The sequence below is a fragment of the Diabrotica virgifera genome, chromosome 1 (genome assembly GCF_917563875.1).
Source record: "Diabrotica virgifera virgifera chromosome 1, PGI_DIABVI_V3a".
In the NCBI taxonomy this organism is placed as follows: Eukaryota; Metazoa; Arthropoda; class Insecta; order Coleoptera; family Chrysomelidae; genus Diabrotica; species Diabrotica virgifera.
Window position 1 is genome coordinate 302,866,748 of NC_065443.1, and position 17,541 is coordinate 302,884,288.

The 17,541-nt window shown below is 34.1% G+C and overlaps 1 protein-coding gene across 3 annotated transcripts in view; it reads right to left on the bottom strand.

Moving 5' to 3' along the window:
- Window positions 1–776: 776 nt before the first annotated feature.
- LOC126879213 (facilitated trehalose transporter Tret1-like) overlaps window positions 777–17,541 on the bottom strand; it is a 60,023-nt gene continuing 43,258 nt past the window's right edge. For all 3 annotated transcript variants that reach the window (XM_050642267.1, XM_050642266.1, XM_050642265.1), the window contains exons 2-3: window positions 16,787–17,048; window positions 777–3,687 (exon numbers count right to left, since the gene is read on the bottom strand). In XM_050642267.1, the coding sequence (XP_050498224.1) occupies window positions 2,378–3,687; window positions 16,787–16,892 (1,416 nt within the window). In that variant the 5' untranslated portion in view covers window positions 16,893–17,048 and the 3' untranslated portion in view covers window positions 777–2,377. The remainder of the gene's footprint in view (window positions 3,688–16,786; window positions 17,049–17,541) is intronic.

A 17,541-nucleotide genomic window follows, 5' to 3' on the forward strand; every position in this document is an offset into this window, starting at 1 on the left:
AAGTGGGGGGGGGGCAGCTCAACACGGGTTACTTTCAATACAAATTTTGTTCCGTAATGTCACGGTAAATCTGATATTTACATTGGCCAGTACCTATGTTTTTTTCGACTTTAGTGTTTTGGTCGGGATTTATCCAGTGGCGGATCTAGACTTTTACCTTGGGTGGGGGACTTCCAATGAGACACCAACCAAAACACATAAAAAAGAAAACAACTCAAATTACATGAACGATACAAGTAGTAACTTAAATCCATTAAAGTTCCCTTAATTTTCCTAACTAGCGGGTTTATTTTGTTGTACTTGTCTGTCTGTGGTTTTGGAGGAGGGGGGAATATTCCCCCGTAGATCCTCCACTGGAATGATCTAGTTCCATGACGTTATTTTTTTTTGAAGATATTATTTTATATTATTTCTCATTCTCCTTTATCGTGCTTGTTCTTTAGTCTGTGACTGAGTTCACCCCCTTCCTCTATGTATAAATGCACTAACATGATTAATATAACAAGATTTGTTTAATAAACAAATATGTCATAATGTTTTACATACGGAACATAATGATAAAACTTATCAACACTTTGTAGGTAATGTTATGTCTTATTATGGCTATTAAAATATCTCTAACCGTTTAAGACAACAGAAACTAATTAAATTGATGCTCTAGGTTATGAACATAATTATCTATATTTAAAGTTTATTTATAAATACTCGTGAAAATTTCGAAACACTACCTATAAAATATGATCTATAATGTGTTTATATAGGATAAAGAAAAAACGTTATACTATATTTATGTTTTATTAAAAACAATAAATTTAAATGTCCGTATCTTTTACAAAATTAAAAATACTTTTTAGTCCATGTGGGGAGACCGCTCCCGTCTGAAAAAATTTCTGATTCGGTTTCTTTGTGGATTTCTATTAAAAAATGTCCCCTTTAAACAAATCTGAAGGGTGCCGGGCGGAATTTTTGGGCAGAAATTGTTTAAACAATTTTTTTAAACAAATACAAAAGATCGCATTTTTTTGCTCTGGAACATATATTTTTCCAAATGGGCCATTCCAAATCATAAAGGTATCTTTTAATTTTTCTTAAAAAATGATAGTTTTTGAGTTATAGGCGATTTAAAATCTGAAAAATGCAAAAATACGCATTTTCGGGGCTTAAAAACTCATATTTAAATTAGTATTTTTGAGGTTGCCAGATACTTAAATTGAAGATTAAACATTCAGCTTCAAGCATCTGAAGAGTGATCGCGTCTAACCTTTATATGTACCGTTATTTTAAACCTCCTATTTTCCTCCGAAAAATAAATTTTTCTAGATTCTTTGGGATATTTTAAATAAAATAAGTTTCTTGACATTTTTCTTAAAAGTTAATAGTTTTAAAGTTATAAGCGATTTAATATCCGAAAAATGCCAAAAAAACGCATTTTTGGATTTTCAATCGCTTATACTTTAAAACTGTTAACTTTTGAGAAAAATGTCAAGAAACTTCTATCATTTAGAATGTCACAAAAAATCTAGAAAAAATATTTTTCGGAGGAAAATTGGAGATTTTTGAAATAGAGCGCGCCGCACCGGCAAAAATATCGGATGAACGTGCATATTTAACAATTAAAAAATAGCGGTTTAAATTAAGGTTAGACGCAATCACTCTTCAGAATCTTGAAGCTGAATGTATAAACTTCAATTTAAGTATCTTTCTACCTTGAAAATACTAATTTAAATATGAGTTTTTAGGCCTCGAAAATGCGTATTTTCGCATTTTTCAGATTTTAAATCGTCTTTAACTTGAAAACTATCAATTTTTGAGAAAATTTACAAGATACCTTTCTTGTTTAGAATGACCCACAAAACTTAAAAATATATTTTCCGTAGCAAAAAAACGTAATCTTTTGTATTTGTTTAAAAAAATTGTTTAAACAATTTCTGCCCAAAAATTCCGTCCGGCACCCTTCAGATTTGTTTAAAGGGGACATTTTTGAATAGGAATCCACAAATAAACCGAATCAGAAAGTTTTCCAGACGGGGGCGGTCCCACCACATGGACTATTTGGTATAATTTTATAAATTAAGGCAAGAAATAAACTGATTTCAGCTACTGGTACTAAATGTGTCAGCCTATTTTTTCTAAATATTGGGACATAAATATTATGCCCAAATTTTGTTATTCTACTGTGTAGGTAAATTCTAGTATCGATAGAATCAATATAGAATCGATTTTTGGAGAATCGAATATTGTAAAATATCTTGTAGGGTTTAAGTTCTCACCAGTATGTTGTTTGTTGTCTCTACAATGCAGTCCCTGTACAGAAAACCTCTAATATCTTTCTAATAATCTCAGTCTTTCCATAATCTCAATAAATACTAGAAACAAGTTACTTTTTAAGTAATTGTTGAATCTCTTCTAAAGTTTTGCCTTTGGTTTCTGGAATAATATAAAATCCGGCAATTGTGGCGAAAGTGCAGCAACCGGCAAAGAAGAAGAATGGCGCGTAGAATCCAATTCCTGCGTTAAGGTTGTAAAATATCATATTCATAAGTATATTACCCAGACCAAATTCTATCATGAGTAGGGTCATGGCTTTAGATTTGATGTTGGCAGTGAATATCTCGCCTAACATAAGGGTTGGTAACACTGATATTCCGAACGATAAGAATACTTGATGCAGAACCATGCTAGTGATGGGCATCCATTGGAATGATGAAAGGTCTGTATTTGTATTGGAGTCCAAGTAGAAGTATGTACCCATGATGTATAATACCACTCCAGCTGCTGATACTGATACAATATAGCAGCCTTTTCTTGAAAATCTCTTTACAATAAAGAATAATGCAAAAAGATTAAGTACCAAACTGGTAGCGAAGTATATAATGGAAGCCATTTGATGGGTCACATTACCACCAGATTTTTGGAAAATGAATTGAGTGTATACCAGGAAAACACCCATACCAGATGTTTGCTGGGTCAACCTCAGAAAGAGACCAGCAACAAAAGCTCTTCTGTTGCTTTTGATTTTAAATAAATCAATCCAGTTTCCAGATTCTGTTAGCTGTCTTTCCACGTCTTCCCTCAGCTGTTTGAAATCTCCATCAACGTTCTGTTTTCTCTTTAAAAACTTTAGAGACTTTTTAGCTTCGTCGTATCTTCCTTTCATGATGTACCAATAAGGTGATTCTGGCATAAACCAAAACAAAACGACGAATAAAATAGGTAGAGGCATGCAAATAAAAGAGGTCATCCGCACTCCGCAGTAGCTACCGATGATGTTGATCAAAAGTTCTCCTATAAACATAGAGGTGGGTAAAGCATTACCCCAAGTACCCCTTATGTCCGGATGGGAGATCTCTCCCATGTAAATGGGCAATACTGAAAAAGAACATCCATTAGCAGCTCCTGCCATGAACCTTGCTATGTAGAAGTGATACTTATTCGTGGCAAAGGCTTTGATGATCCAGGCTAACATATGCGGGATAGCTATTAGTAGGAAGGTACGCTTTCTTCCAATCCTGTCGGAAAGCCTGGCGAAGAGTGGGGTGCATATGGTCATAGCCACCGGGGTCACTATGTTGAAATAAGAACCTTCTTCTTCGGTGATGTTGTAGTTCACCTTGTCGTTGGCGATCTTTACCAAGAACGGAGATACCCATGAGAAGTGAAGACCTTCGGTGAGGCCGGCTATATTGGCTGCAAAAAGAAAAATACTAATTGTTCCATGTGTTTTTTAATATTATATAAAATTAATTAAAATTCCTTATGAAAGATACATTTATTTTAAAACGACCTTTTCAGGTCACATCACAGAATGTTCCCGGATTAACAATTCTATCGTCAGTGATGACTACAGGTACACAGGCTTTGAGCAAACAAGATATCAGGATGAAAACCCTTTAAATTATTTGTATAAAATATTATGTGATGTTGGAATGACAATACATATGACAAAAATGGAAAGAACAAAAATGGAAAGAGCAACAGTAATAGGCGAATTGAATGCAAAAATCGGAAGAGAAAATATCTACAAAATATCTAGCATATGCCAAAGTTAAAGATAAATTGCTCTATCAGATGTAGCAACTAAGATATGGGCTTTATTAATAAGAACTAGATTTACAGATTTTAAATCTAAACTACACTCACCGGCAGAGAAAACGGGCACCCCAAAAAATGGGTCATTTTTAATGTCTTGTATTTCCTAAACCTGATGTCCGATTTAAGTAATTTTTGAAGTTATACTTCTTTAGGCGCGATTGGGAGTGAATTTTTATTATTCTACACGCACGCGCACACAGACGGTATGACGTTAGTTGGTAAATCTTTCAAGTTATATCAGTGCAAAAAAAGGTGTGAAAAGAATATTTTAGTGTTTTTAGGAAATATATATATTATAATTTTTGTGTCTTTGGATTTGTCTTGCTCGGGAGTAAAATAAGTATTATTAAAACATTTTTATATTTATTATACTTCACTTTGTCTGTTTGTTACCGTGAATTGTCACTATGTCCGAGAAAATATATAAACAGAGAAGTCGTGGTGTTATTTGTAGAGCATTTGGCTAGAGATCGAAAGGTCTGGGTTCAAATCCGGACCATTTCTATTTTTTTTTATTTTTGGAAACTGGTAAGCATTAAAATTAGTTTAATATTTAAATAAAATAGAAATAAACTGTTTAAAGTATAATTATTATTTCTTCTCCGTATCTGTTATGGCTTGCATATTGTAGAAGCCTCGGAGGTGTTACCAGAGAAGGTTACCATTGTTTTCAGTCAGGTAGGATGTAGAATAACATTTTTGGTTGTTGTTTTATGTGCTATTAGATTGAAAACTTAGTTTTTTTATAGCAGTTGCCGCTAGGGCATCCCTGCCATTTTGTTCGTTGCAATCCGTGACTGCACGCCGGGGTTTGTCCTAGTTGGGTCAGAACAAGAGCAGCATATATGCCTCTTGAGGAGAGACTAACAAGTTTTGAAACCGGTAGAGGTGCTTGCTGCACTCTCTGATTGAGCTGGAGTCGTGAGTCGGCTATAGTTTCGTGTTTCAACGAAATTAAAAAAAAGATTATTCATTTTTATATTTATTTCGTTGAAATCATATAATAGAAGTATAACTTCTTATGTGCGTACAAAGTACGCACACATTCTTTTTTTTAATATGTTATAGCCTTATTCTTTATCAATATCGCTGTAATAATATTGTTGCTAGACAGGTACATTGTCATTGTATACAGGGTGTACGAATCAAACTGTGTTTTTTTCTCAAACTTTGGAACACCCTGTGGAATGTTCTAGCTTTTGTAAAATACTGAAATTATAACCAAACTATAGCCTCAGGTTTTCTTAACATTCTGTTTTTTGATTTATTCGCTTATGTTGGATAATAAAAAAGTTAAGCACTTTAACAACTACCTCTGTTTTTCGTTAATACAGGGTGTTTTTAAATAAGTACGGCAAACTTTAAGGGGTAATTCTGCATGATACAATAATGACAGTTTGATTTATAAACGTATGCCCGCAAATGCTTCGTTTCCGAGATAAGGGGTGTTGAAATTTTTCTTACAAACTGACGATTTATTTATTTCTCTAAAACGGTTTATGATATGCAAATGAAATTAGGTAGATTTTAAGAGGTAGTTATTGCGCATTTTTTGGCATACAATTAAGAATTTTATATTCACCATTGGCGTGTATACGGCTATAAATATTTTAGATATATCCCGTATGCACGCCAATGGTGAATATAAAATTCTCAATTGTATGCCAAAAAATACGCAATAACTAGCTCTTAAAATCTACCAAATTTCATTTGCATATCACAAACCGTTTTAGAGCAATAAATAAATCGTCAGTTTGTAAGAACAATTTCAACACCCCCTATCTCAGAAACGAAGTATTTGCGGGCATAAGTTTATAAAGCAAACTGTCATTATTTTATTATGCAGAATTACCCCTTAAAGCTTGCCGTACTTATTGAAAAACACCCTGTATTAACGAAAAACAGAGGTAGTTGTTAAAGTGCCTAACTTTTTTATTATCCAACATAAGCGGATGAATAAAAAAACAGAATGTTAAGAAAATCTGTAGCTATAGTTGGGTTTTAATTTTAGTATTTTATAAAAGCTAGACCATTTCACAAGGTGTTCCAAAGTTTGAGAAAAAACACAGTTTGATTCGTACATCCTGTATACAATGACAATGTACCTGTCTAGCTACAATATTATTACAGCGATATTGATAAAGAATAAGGCTATAACATATTAAAAAAATTTCTTAAATCGAACATCAGGTTTAGGAAATACAAGACATTAAAAATGACCCATTTTTTGGGGTGCCCGTTTTCTCTGCCGGTGAGTGTAGTATGTTAAAATTAGGGAGGGTTTAATTGCACACAGAATACAGACCCACACGAGAACCAAATATATAGACGAAGAAATCCAAAATAGACTAATGAAAGCGAACACGTATGTTTATGCAATATTTATAAGGTATTTAGAACTAGACTAGATTCATATCAACAGGTGACAAATTAAGAATATACAGAACGGTTATTAGACCTATAGTAACTTATGAATCAGGGACATGGACATTTAATGAAAAGCAATAAGAATTGGTGCAGATATGGGAACGAAAATATGAAGGAAAATATTTGAAGGAAAAATGTAGAACGGTGTTTGGCTCAGAAGGACAAATCAAGATCTGACAGAGATATATGGGAAGCTCAGCATTTTAGGGGTAATACAAATTCAACCCTAAATGTCTAGGACACATAAAGAGGATGCCAGAGGGTAGACTACCGAAAATGCTACTGCAAAGTACAAACTAAGGACGTCAGAGAAGAGGTCGACGCAAATCAAGGTGGAAAATGGATCTAGAAGATAATCTAAAAGGACTCAACGTCACAAATAATTGGAGGATGAAAGCAATGGACAAGAACGGATAGAGAATGGTCAATCAATCCATGGGCCTATTATTTTTATATAATAAAAGCTTATAGTCCATTAAAATCTTACATTTTTTAGGCCGTACCTTGCATTTCTTAGAGGAGTCAATTTTATTTCTTTAATGTGTAGGGGGATCAGTAGAAGCTTAAGTTTAAGTTTTTGGGGTCGCGATCCTTGTCACCCGGTCGCCATCTTGGAAATGGGGTGCAAAAGGGTTTCGCGCTATATCTCGTAAACTACCAACCCTACGGAAAATCTAATTAAACATAAAATGTAGAAAATTAAATTCTACACAATTTTGTTTCTATTACTTTTTATCGTCAAGTGACCAACAAAAAGATATAACCAAAAATATGTAAATTTTTTTTAACAAGTTTCCTTTTGGTTGTTATAACTTTTTTTCAGTTCATTTTAAAATAAAATAACATTATAGCAATTTTGTAGAGGGTTTTTCAGCGAACAATTTCCACTATAAAGTTGTTTAATTCTATTTATTTATATAGGTTTTACAGCGCTCCAAACTTGACCAGATTCTCGAATGCTCATAAAAACATGCCATACAATAAAAACAAAAGTTAGGTTTACTTTTCTATCTGTATATATTTTTTATTCATACAATTTATTATGATTTTAACATTCCTATGCTATCATTAATCTGTTTTTGATCTTTCTTCCTTCTATAAAACTTATAACTCTAAGCATATATAGAAAAGGTCCAAGAAGTTGTTTGAGGACAAATTCGCCGCTTCAGAAGAAGAATGACGCAACCGCAAAATGCAAAATTCCTAAGCAGAGCAAAAAAACGATTTTTGATATCAAAATCATAAAGTATGATAAAAATTAGCCATTCACCACACCGTGGTCAGGATCTCGAGATATAAGCGTTTTTTGGGTTGTGCCGCTTGTATATGAAGTAACATAACTTTTTTCTTATTATATATTTTGACTTAGAATTTTCCAAAAAACTTCTTCATGAACTGTATTTTATTGTTGTGTTGGTTAAAATTATAAACTAAAAAGTTTGTCACTCAACTTTTTTAAGTAAACATGAACCTAACGAAATATGATGACAAAATGTTAATAAATTAACAACTCCTCTTTTAATGTGTTTAAACATTTTGGACAAATTTCATTGTTATCTACGTACTTCAAAGATAGTGTTGCCACGAGACGAGACGAGACGAGACTTTCACTTAGTCTCGTCTCGTCTCGTTAACTCGAGACGAGACTAAGTTAAAGTCTCGTCTCGACCTAATGCAGTCTCGTCTCGTCTCGTCTCGTCTCGTATGGTCTCGTATGGTCTCGTCTAGTCTCGTCTAGTCTCGCCCAGTCTCGACTAATGATTTTTATTTCATTCCCACATTTCCACGTATGAAGTACAAATTGTCATATTCTCCGAAAACCCGCACAATCTGTTTCTATGCTTTATGGCGGAAGCACCCGCTAGAGACCGTCTTAAATTGCATCAATAATGCAAAGTATATTGTAAATTCTTCTCAACCTTCCTAATGCGACTGGCCTGTACTTGCAATTACTCACTGGTCTGGCCCTTTGGCGGTAGGTCATAAACCACACCAGCTTGCAGATGTTGCAGATGGGAATTTCCCAGGATAGTTTATGTTTCTGTTTCCTGTGTTTCGTCTACCTGATAATTCGATGACTAACCGCATGGGTCCTTCTCTCTTAGCTACTTCTTATCTTTTGGGTTCAAGTCTCAGTCTGTTTTTAGCTCTTGCAATCGCAACAATTTTTCAATCAGCGAATGCGAGTGCGAATACGTCGAATACGCGTGTTACATATTGATTGTAAGCATTTTTAATGTGTTTTACAACTACGGTATATATATTGTATTGTGTAGAGTGAATTACAACAATGAAACGAAGTGCCAGGATTGAATCAACCACTGTAAAACGTGCAAAACCACTAGTTGGAGACGAAGCTGCAGACGAGATTCTCGAAGAACAAGATCCATATTGTGCTAGTGATGACAGTGACAAAGACAAAGATTTTGTCCCAGAGGAATGTGAAACCACGAGCATGTCGTCCAGTTCTCAGTCATCAGTTTTTCCGGAAGATGAATCTTACTCCAGTGCTTCTACATCACGTGTTAATGCCAACTCGCAATCAGAAAAATTTAAAAATCTCTTCGCCTATTTGCACAACAATTTGAACCAAAAATATGCAGAGTGTAAATTATGTAAACTGCAGGGCAAAAATGTTCAGTTAAAAATGAAACAATCAAACACGAGTGGATTAAAGAAGCATTTACGAGCTCGACACAAGAAGGAATTTTCTCAACTATATCCTGCCGACAACACACATGGAAGAGGCATAAATGCAGCAGCATCGACATCGGCTATCAAACAGCAAACAATCTCCAATATGTTTCGGAGTTCTCAGCATCAGGTAAGCCAATGTTGCCTTTCTTTTTTTTTCGTATCCTTACTATTTGATTTTCTAATTAACGGTAACTAGTCACGGCCTCATCGTCTCTGCATAAAAATTCAAAAATTATTAAAAATACATAATATCAATTGCCACGTAAGTCTGTAAATTCAAAAAGTCAACAAATTTTATTATTTTATTTTACGTTTATCGATTATTCAGAATGTTCGGTTTAGGCACTTGGCAACTTCGTTATTTTAAAAAGAACACCATGTACTTACATATATTGGGTAATTCCGGGGGAGATGACCACATTTTCAAAAGTGCCAATATTTTCTTTAATACGCTTAATTAATTAAGTTATAAAATAGCAAACTACGCAAACTTTATTGCACATTTCATAAACAAAATCAGAATTCTAAAAAACAACACATAGTATTCAATAAAAAAACATAAACAAAACGTTCTAATGGTCCAACTAACCCAACCGTTAAGGGTTACATGAACCACCATATACGGTCTAGTTGGACCACCTAGGGTGAGACGGACCCCAAACAGTTTTTGGTAAAACAGGGTAGACACTTTTTTCTCAAAATAATTTTCCCTGACTTTTCCAGACTCTCTCTTCCAGACGATTTTTCAACTTTTCCCTGACTCAATGATAATATTTTTACAAGGGTTGGCAAATATAATGATATTTATATAAACATCGATATAACATTATACATACTTAAAGAATATTTTTGATAAATATCTGACATTTTATATCCAAACTAATATGATTGTGTACGCAGTGTAACGTAACAAAAAAAATTCAAGAAATAAAGCAAATTTAAGACTTAACCTTAACTTAACTTAAGCACGTAAGAATCTAAAGCAAAAATTTCTAGTTTACCTTAAAAACAGAAATTTGATAGAAGTTTAACAAGTAAAAATTTATAATTTTGAAGTATAAATTTCCAGTTTAGTTTAAAAGTGTATAATAGTTTAGTTGTTGAAAAGTTATTAAAAGTTCCGACTTTAAAAGTAGAAATTTCGTCTTTAAAACTGAAATTTCTAATTGAGTTTAATGACAGGAAATACTAGTTGTTTAAAAACAGAAATTTGTATTTTAGTTAACTTTAAAAAGTCATTATCAGATGTTTAGAAATGAAGTGTGTAGTTTAAGTTTAAATGTAAACATTGCTAGTTGTTTTAAAATGGCAATACCTAGTTTAGTTTAAACCAAAAAATTCTAGTTCAAAGGCAAAGTAGAAACTTCTATTTATTTTTACAAGTAATGTAGTAACTACTCTTCTTGCATATTTCATACACGAAGCTTCCTTAATTATTGTTCAAGGTACACTATACATGACGCAATTTTTTGATGCTAGTTTCATCAAACTGCATGTAGCCGTTTCGTCGGAAAAAAATCGAGAACCTAACGAAATGCATTGGCGCCTATATGGGCCATTCGATCTTTGTCAGGTCGTAACTCCGTTTGAAGTACGGCGAAAATTAATTCGGTCTGCCGGATTTTGTCACTTATCACTCGATATCTCGAAAACGAGGACTCAAATGAAAAACTTCGTCCCTTACAAAATTGTAGCCCGAAGGCTTCCGATGACAACGGTGCATTATTTACATTTTTTGTACAAGTAATAACCTAGGTACCCACCTAAGTTAGAGGTACCTACCCATTTACTAGTAAATGGCAATTAATAGATGTACGTTATAGTAGCAAATGCGTTCGCAAACCCTTATTCGCACACCTGTATTCACTTTTCAATTAGTTTGGATTTTATAAATGGAAACAGAACCATTGTCAAACGCTTTAAAGTTCCTTATCACTCTAAAAGTTGGCCGCTATAACAAACATCACTGCTGTTATTCATAGGAATTTTTCATTCAAATATTTATAACCGTTGCTACGACTAATTTGCAATAGTAATTATGTTGGTAACTATTACTACAATAGATCCTAACCAGTACTATCCAAATTGCGCTCACAACAACAAGCAATTAGCATCATTTACTGCAACGTAATGCACTGAAGTAATGTAGTACCTTCTCTTCTTTGGTATTTCATTCTGTAATACACGAAACTTCCTAAATTATTGTATATTCCACTCCACCACTTTAATAGGAAGGCAGTTTTTATACAAAAACAGTAGAAACAAATTACAATTTGCTTGCTACAAATTTGCGCCACAAATTTCTCACACATTTTTTTCCGTGTAGTTTTAATAATAATTCTTAATTTGCAATACCCAACTGTATGACTGTAAAATGAAAGCAACATTTATGCTCTGTGCAACGCTGATGTGCTCACTTTTTAACGTTTCTTCATTCATTTCCAAGGTGTTTCGATGTTACAATTAGGAAGGGTCTGTAAGCGTAATTTTTCCCAAAAAAACCGAAAACCGGTAAAACGGTAAAAGTTAGTAGACCCTATCTTCCACGTATGCTTATCAGAGCCTGAATAAAATTCAACGAGCAACTGAAAACTGAAATAACATGTAGGGTGCACAGCCCCAACCCGAAATTCTGTACAGTCAAAAATACAGGGTGTCCCTGAAATAAGCGGCATAAATTTAACCACAGATTCTATGGACCAAAATAAGTCGATTGAAGCCAATTTATCTGTATACAAAGTTGCTTCGTTTGGCCGTGAGAGGGCGCCAAAGTTTATTTTTGTTTTTAGTTTTTCTGTAATAATTCATACGCGGATCGTTAGATTTAGATGAAAATGAAACTAGATACCTGGATACTGCTTAAGATGCTCTAACATCTGATATGCATATCAAGGTCATTTCGATGCGATAAGGGTATAAACCACCCCCACCCTAACAGAAACCGTGGTATAACTTTTTTATGGATTGGACATTCCAGTCAATATTTTTTCTGGTAAAATAGCAACCTATTCTGCATGTTTTTTGTCTCCTACAAAAAATTAATATCTGCAGCCGTTTTCGAGATAAAAAATATTTTAGTAATCGCAACCCCAAATTTTGTAGTATCAAAAATTTTTTTTTGCTCATTTGAAAAAAGGGAAACGCAGGTTTAGATTCCTTGGACCAAAATAAGTACATTTTACTTATAAGAATTTTGTCTTAAAATGCTTCGTTTGTCCGTGAGAGGGCACAAAACTTAAAAATTTTCGTTATAAATTCCAATAGGTCTCACAGAAAAACCAAGCATTTTTCGACAAAAATTTATTGAATGAAATCAACTTATTTTAGTCCAAGGAATTTGTGTCTGCGTTTTCCTATTTCGAAATGAGCCAAAAAAAAAAATTTTAGGTACTGCCAAATTCGGGGTTGCGATTACTAAAATATTTTTTATCTCGAAAACGGCTGCAGATATTCATTTTTTGTAAGAGACAAAAAACATGCGGAATAGGTTGGTATTTTACCAGAAAAAATAATGACTGGAATGTCCAATCCATAAAAAAGTTACACCACGGTTTCTGTTACGGTGGGGGTGGTTTATATCCTTATCGCATCGAAATGACCTTGATATGCATATCAGATATTAGAGCATCTTAAGCAGTATCCAGGTACCTAGTTTCATCTAAATCTAACGATCCGCGTATGAATTATTACAGAAAAACTAAAAATAAAAATAAACTTTGGCGCCCTCTCACGGCCAAACGAAGCAACTTTGTATATAGATAAATTGGCTTCAATCGACTTATTTTGGTCCATAGAATCTGTGGTTAAATTTATGCCGCTTATTTCAGGGACACCCTGTATATCTATTCTTTAAAATATGAACAATTTGATTCGGTGTAACTTTCGTTTGAAGCTTTTTTAATTTTTTTACGGGAACGCAGTTTTAGCACGATCCGTCTTAAGTGCCCCAACCTGTATGTTTGTCATGTTTGAACTCCAAAAAATTGGTCTTTAACATATTTATTTGGTTTATTGTTTACAGTTTGGTAGCGCGTGCGCACCCATCAGTCAACCTGAATTTGATGAGCTGGTTGTAGAGTGGATAGCTGTCAAATACCTTCCTTTTAATTTTTTTGAAGACGATTTCTCCCAAAAGCTTTTTGGCTACTTAAATAAACAACTGGTGTATCCCAAACGTACGAGCCTTAAGATAAAAGCTATGGATCGATTTAATAAAATGCAAGAGAGTGTAATAAGGATTATGAATGCCAATAGTTCAAAAGTCTCTTTCACAATAGACGGATGGACATATGTAGCCAATAAATCGTTCTACGGGATAACCGCTCACTATGTAGACGATAATTATACGCTCCAGTCTCTGGTGATTGACTTTGTACCATCACACGGATACCACACAGGACGGGATATAGCTCAGTTCTTTTATTCAACTTTAAAAAAGTACAACATTGTTGAAAAGCTTCAAGGCATTACAGTCGATAACGCCGCCTCTAATACCCGATTTATGCACGAATTATCTCAAATAATGGCCGACGATGTTAATGTGAAATTTGATCCTGTTGATCAACATTTCAGATGTTTCGCTCACATATTAAATCTTGCTGTCCAAGACATACTGAAGTTAATACGAGACGAGCCCAAAAATGATTATGACGATTATGGGGAAGATGGTGGATCTGAGTCTGATCAAGAAGAAGATGCGGGTGAAAAACAAAAACCGTTGAGTAAGTTGCGAACATTATTCCTAAAAATAAAACGAAGTGAACAGTGGCAAAACAAATTTAAAAAATGTTGCGACGTAACGAACATTAAATGTTTAGCAACAAATGTGGATGTTTCCACTAGGTGGAATTCCACCAATGACATGTTGGCTGTTGCAATTAAACTGAAACCGGCATTAAATGCCCTATGCGAGAACAATGCCGAATTAAGTTCGTTAAAAATACGTGAGGATGACTGGGCAATATTTTCCCAAATCCAGAAAATATTGAAATATTTTAAATCACTGTCTGTGTTACTGAGTGCAGAAGAATATGTCACGCTGCCGTTGGTGGTAATTGGTTTCAATATGTTACTTGACAAACTAGAAGAAGAAATTTTCGCTCTAGACTCCAAAGAAAATAGAACATCAGTGGATGAAATGATACTGCTCGCTTTCCAGGCAGCTCGTAATAAATTAATTAAGCACTATACCAAAGCCAATTGGATATATTGCGTGGTATTACTGTTAGATCCTCGACACAAAAAAGAAACTTTCTATTTGACAGATTGGGGCAAGGAATTACTTAATTCGTCGATGCAGAAATTTGAAGAAATTTATAAGAATGAATATTATGCACCAGAGTTTAAAAGTAATTCCACTCAGACTACCGAACATTCCACTAGAGAAGAGGATGAAGATTTTGATTTATGTTGTCTTTTTGAAATGAAAAATCAAAAATCTGCGGAGAGCACATGGCGTAACGAAATAGATGCGTATTTCAATAGCCCGAGAGCCCCCAGAGATGCGAACATTTTGCAATGGTGGAATCAAAATGCTTCTACATATCCAACGTTGTCGAAAATGGCTCGAGATTATTTTAGTATTACTGCTACAAGTGTGCCAGCGGAGAGACTTTTTTCGCGAGCCGGATTAACTATTCGAAAACATAGAAATAGATTGAGTGCGGACTCGGCTAGATGCATTTTATGTATTAATTCATGGTGCAACAATAAGTTGTACAAGTCTATTAAAGAAAATGAATAACTTTTTATAACCAGAATTGTTCCTTTTATAGGTAGATGTAGGCATTATTAATAAGTACTTAATTATGTTAATTACTCATTATACTACTTATAAATTTATTTTTTTGAGATTAATGTTACTTTTTTTAGAATGTGTGATTCTGTTGTTTCATCGGCCATTTTGTACAAAATAAAATTTTCGTCTTTATTGTATTGTTTCGTTTTAAGTACAAAGCCATACCTAACACAAATAAAAGAATGTGTGACAACTGTAAATGCAAGCCTCTGCGGAGGATTTTTTCTTGCAGCGCAAATAAACTTTAACCGGAAAAATAATTTTTTCTGCGATCAGTATGATAAATCACTCATTCCGTGGTTGCTAATAAATCAGAAATTATAGGCTGTGCAATATCAACGCAATAAAGAAATAGGCGCAACGCGCAAACGTGCAGAAAAGTGCTTCGTATAGGTAAGTGCAGCATTATGTACTGAAGCACACCTTGACCTTGAGCAAGGAGTCATTTTGACGTACGAATCCATGTTTGGAAAACGATGCGTTTTCCTCGACTTTCCCGAAGGACTAGTGCGCCAAAATGACTCCTTATTCAAGGTGTGCTTTATAAAATTTTTATCTATTTTGCATATTTACAGTTCACAGTTCACCTTAGTTGAATTTTATTTATCCGCCACGCCACACTTGATTTTTCAATCATAATGCTACATTCAATTGTTGTTACAGTGCAGATCTTGATTGAGTTGAAGAGATACACGTATTTATTGAAAACTTCAAGACTAAATTGAGAGTCTCGTCGAGACTCTCGTTTGGTCTCGTCGAGACTCTCGTTTGGTCTCGTCGAGCCTCTCGTTTGGTCTCGTCGAGACTCTCGTTTGGTCTCGTCGAGACTCTCATTTGGTCTCGTCTCGCCGAGACGAGACTTTCGTTGGGTCTCGTCTCGTCGAGACTAGGCGAGACGAGACTGAACCACGGTCTCGTCTCGAAAAGTCGAGACGAGACGAGACGAGACGAGACTAGTCTCGGTCTCGACGGCATCACTATTCAAAGATGACAAAGTAAAATTTTTAAAAGGAAATATTTACAGCGACCAAAGATACAGCGAGGTAAATTTGAAAAATCATCAAAATTGATTTTTGGCATTTTTATATAAAATTTATTTTTTTAACATGTTCCACCAACTCTAGATAAAAATAAACTTCATATTCGGATTCAGCGACCTCAAAAACATAAAAATAGACCAAAATTGATCATTCACCTTAAATTTTATTTTCGTGGTTGGCATAACGGTTAATGCCGCTCGTCTAATATATGTATAGATAGAAAAGCATTATTTTTCTTCGAGAATTCGAGAATCTGGTCAAGTTTGGAGCGCTGTAAAATCTAGATAATAAATAAAATTAAACAACTTTATAGTAAAAATTGTTTATAGAAAAATTCTCTACAAAATCGCTATGATGTTATTTTATTGTGAAATGAACGTAAAAAAAGTTATAACCTCCAAAAGGAAATTTCTTACAAAATTTTCTCTTATTTTTGTTTATAACTTTTTTGTTGTTCACTTTACGATAAAAAGTAATAGATATAAAATTGTAGAAAATTTTATTTTCTTCATTTCATGTAAAATTAAATTTTCTGTAGGGTAGCTAGTTTACGAGATACAGCGCGAAAGCCCCTTGCACCACTTTTTCCAAGATGGCGGCCGGGGGACAAGGGCCTCAACCCCAAAAACTTGAACTTAAGCTTCTACTGAACTCCCCTACACATTAAACAAATAAAATTGACTCCTCTAAGAAATGCACACTAAATGTAACATTTGAATGGACTATTACTTACCAACCAGAATCGTTAAAATTTGGGCCCAATATTTTTCCTTTTCAGGAACCGCCATGGCCATCTTCACTTTGGCACTCATTAGTGTATTATACTCTTCTGCCAACATTTTGATGAATATATTATATTTATATCCAAAAAAGATCAAATATTTGACGTGGATCAAAGACGCTGATAGTCCTTTGTGTCAAGGGATTAAACTTCGACAAACACTTCTATTTTAAGTGTTTGATTTATCTTTTGCATGATCCGCTTCTATTATTTACTGAAACAAAATATGATTATTGAAATTTTTATTACAGTCAGCTTAAAAAAACATTTGCATTAGGAAAAAAATAAAGATAACATTTCAGAATTTCTTTACTGCTTCTTCTGTAATAGTATAGTACACAGGTGGCCAAGCTCCTGAATAGTCCGAGCCATTTTTCAAAATTTGAAATTTTTCACGAGCCACAATTAAACAATTATTTAAAAAGTGTAAAAAAGGTATTTAATTTTTCCTCTCACCATTTGGATTTCACGAATTTTAAATTGAAATAATATGGTTTACATCGTTGTTCCAATTATGCAAATAATTCTACAAGCAGCCTTTACTAATTCGGGATACTTCGATTCTTCATTATCCTTCCATCTTTTTCCAGGACGGCCTACTGATCTTCTACCATCTCTCAAAAAACACTGTCTTTAACACTCTATCTTCGTCTGAGCTTACCACATGGCCTGCCCATCTTCTATATCAGCCTTGCAACATCCAATAT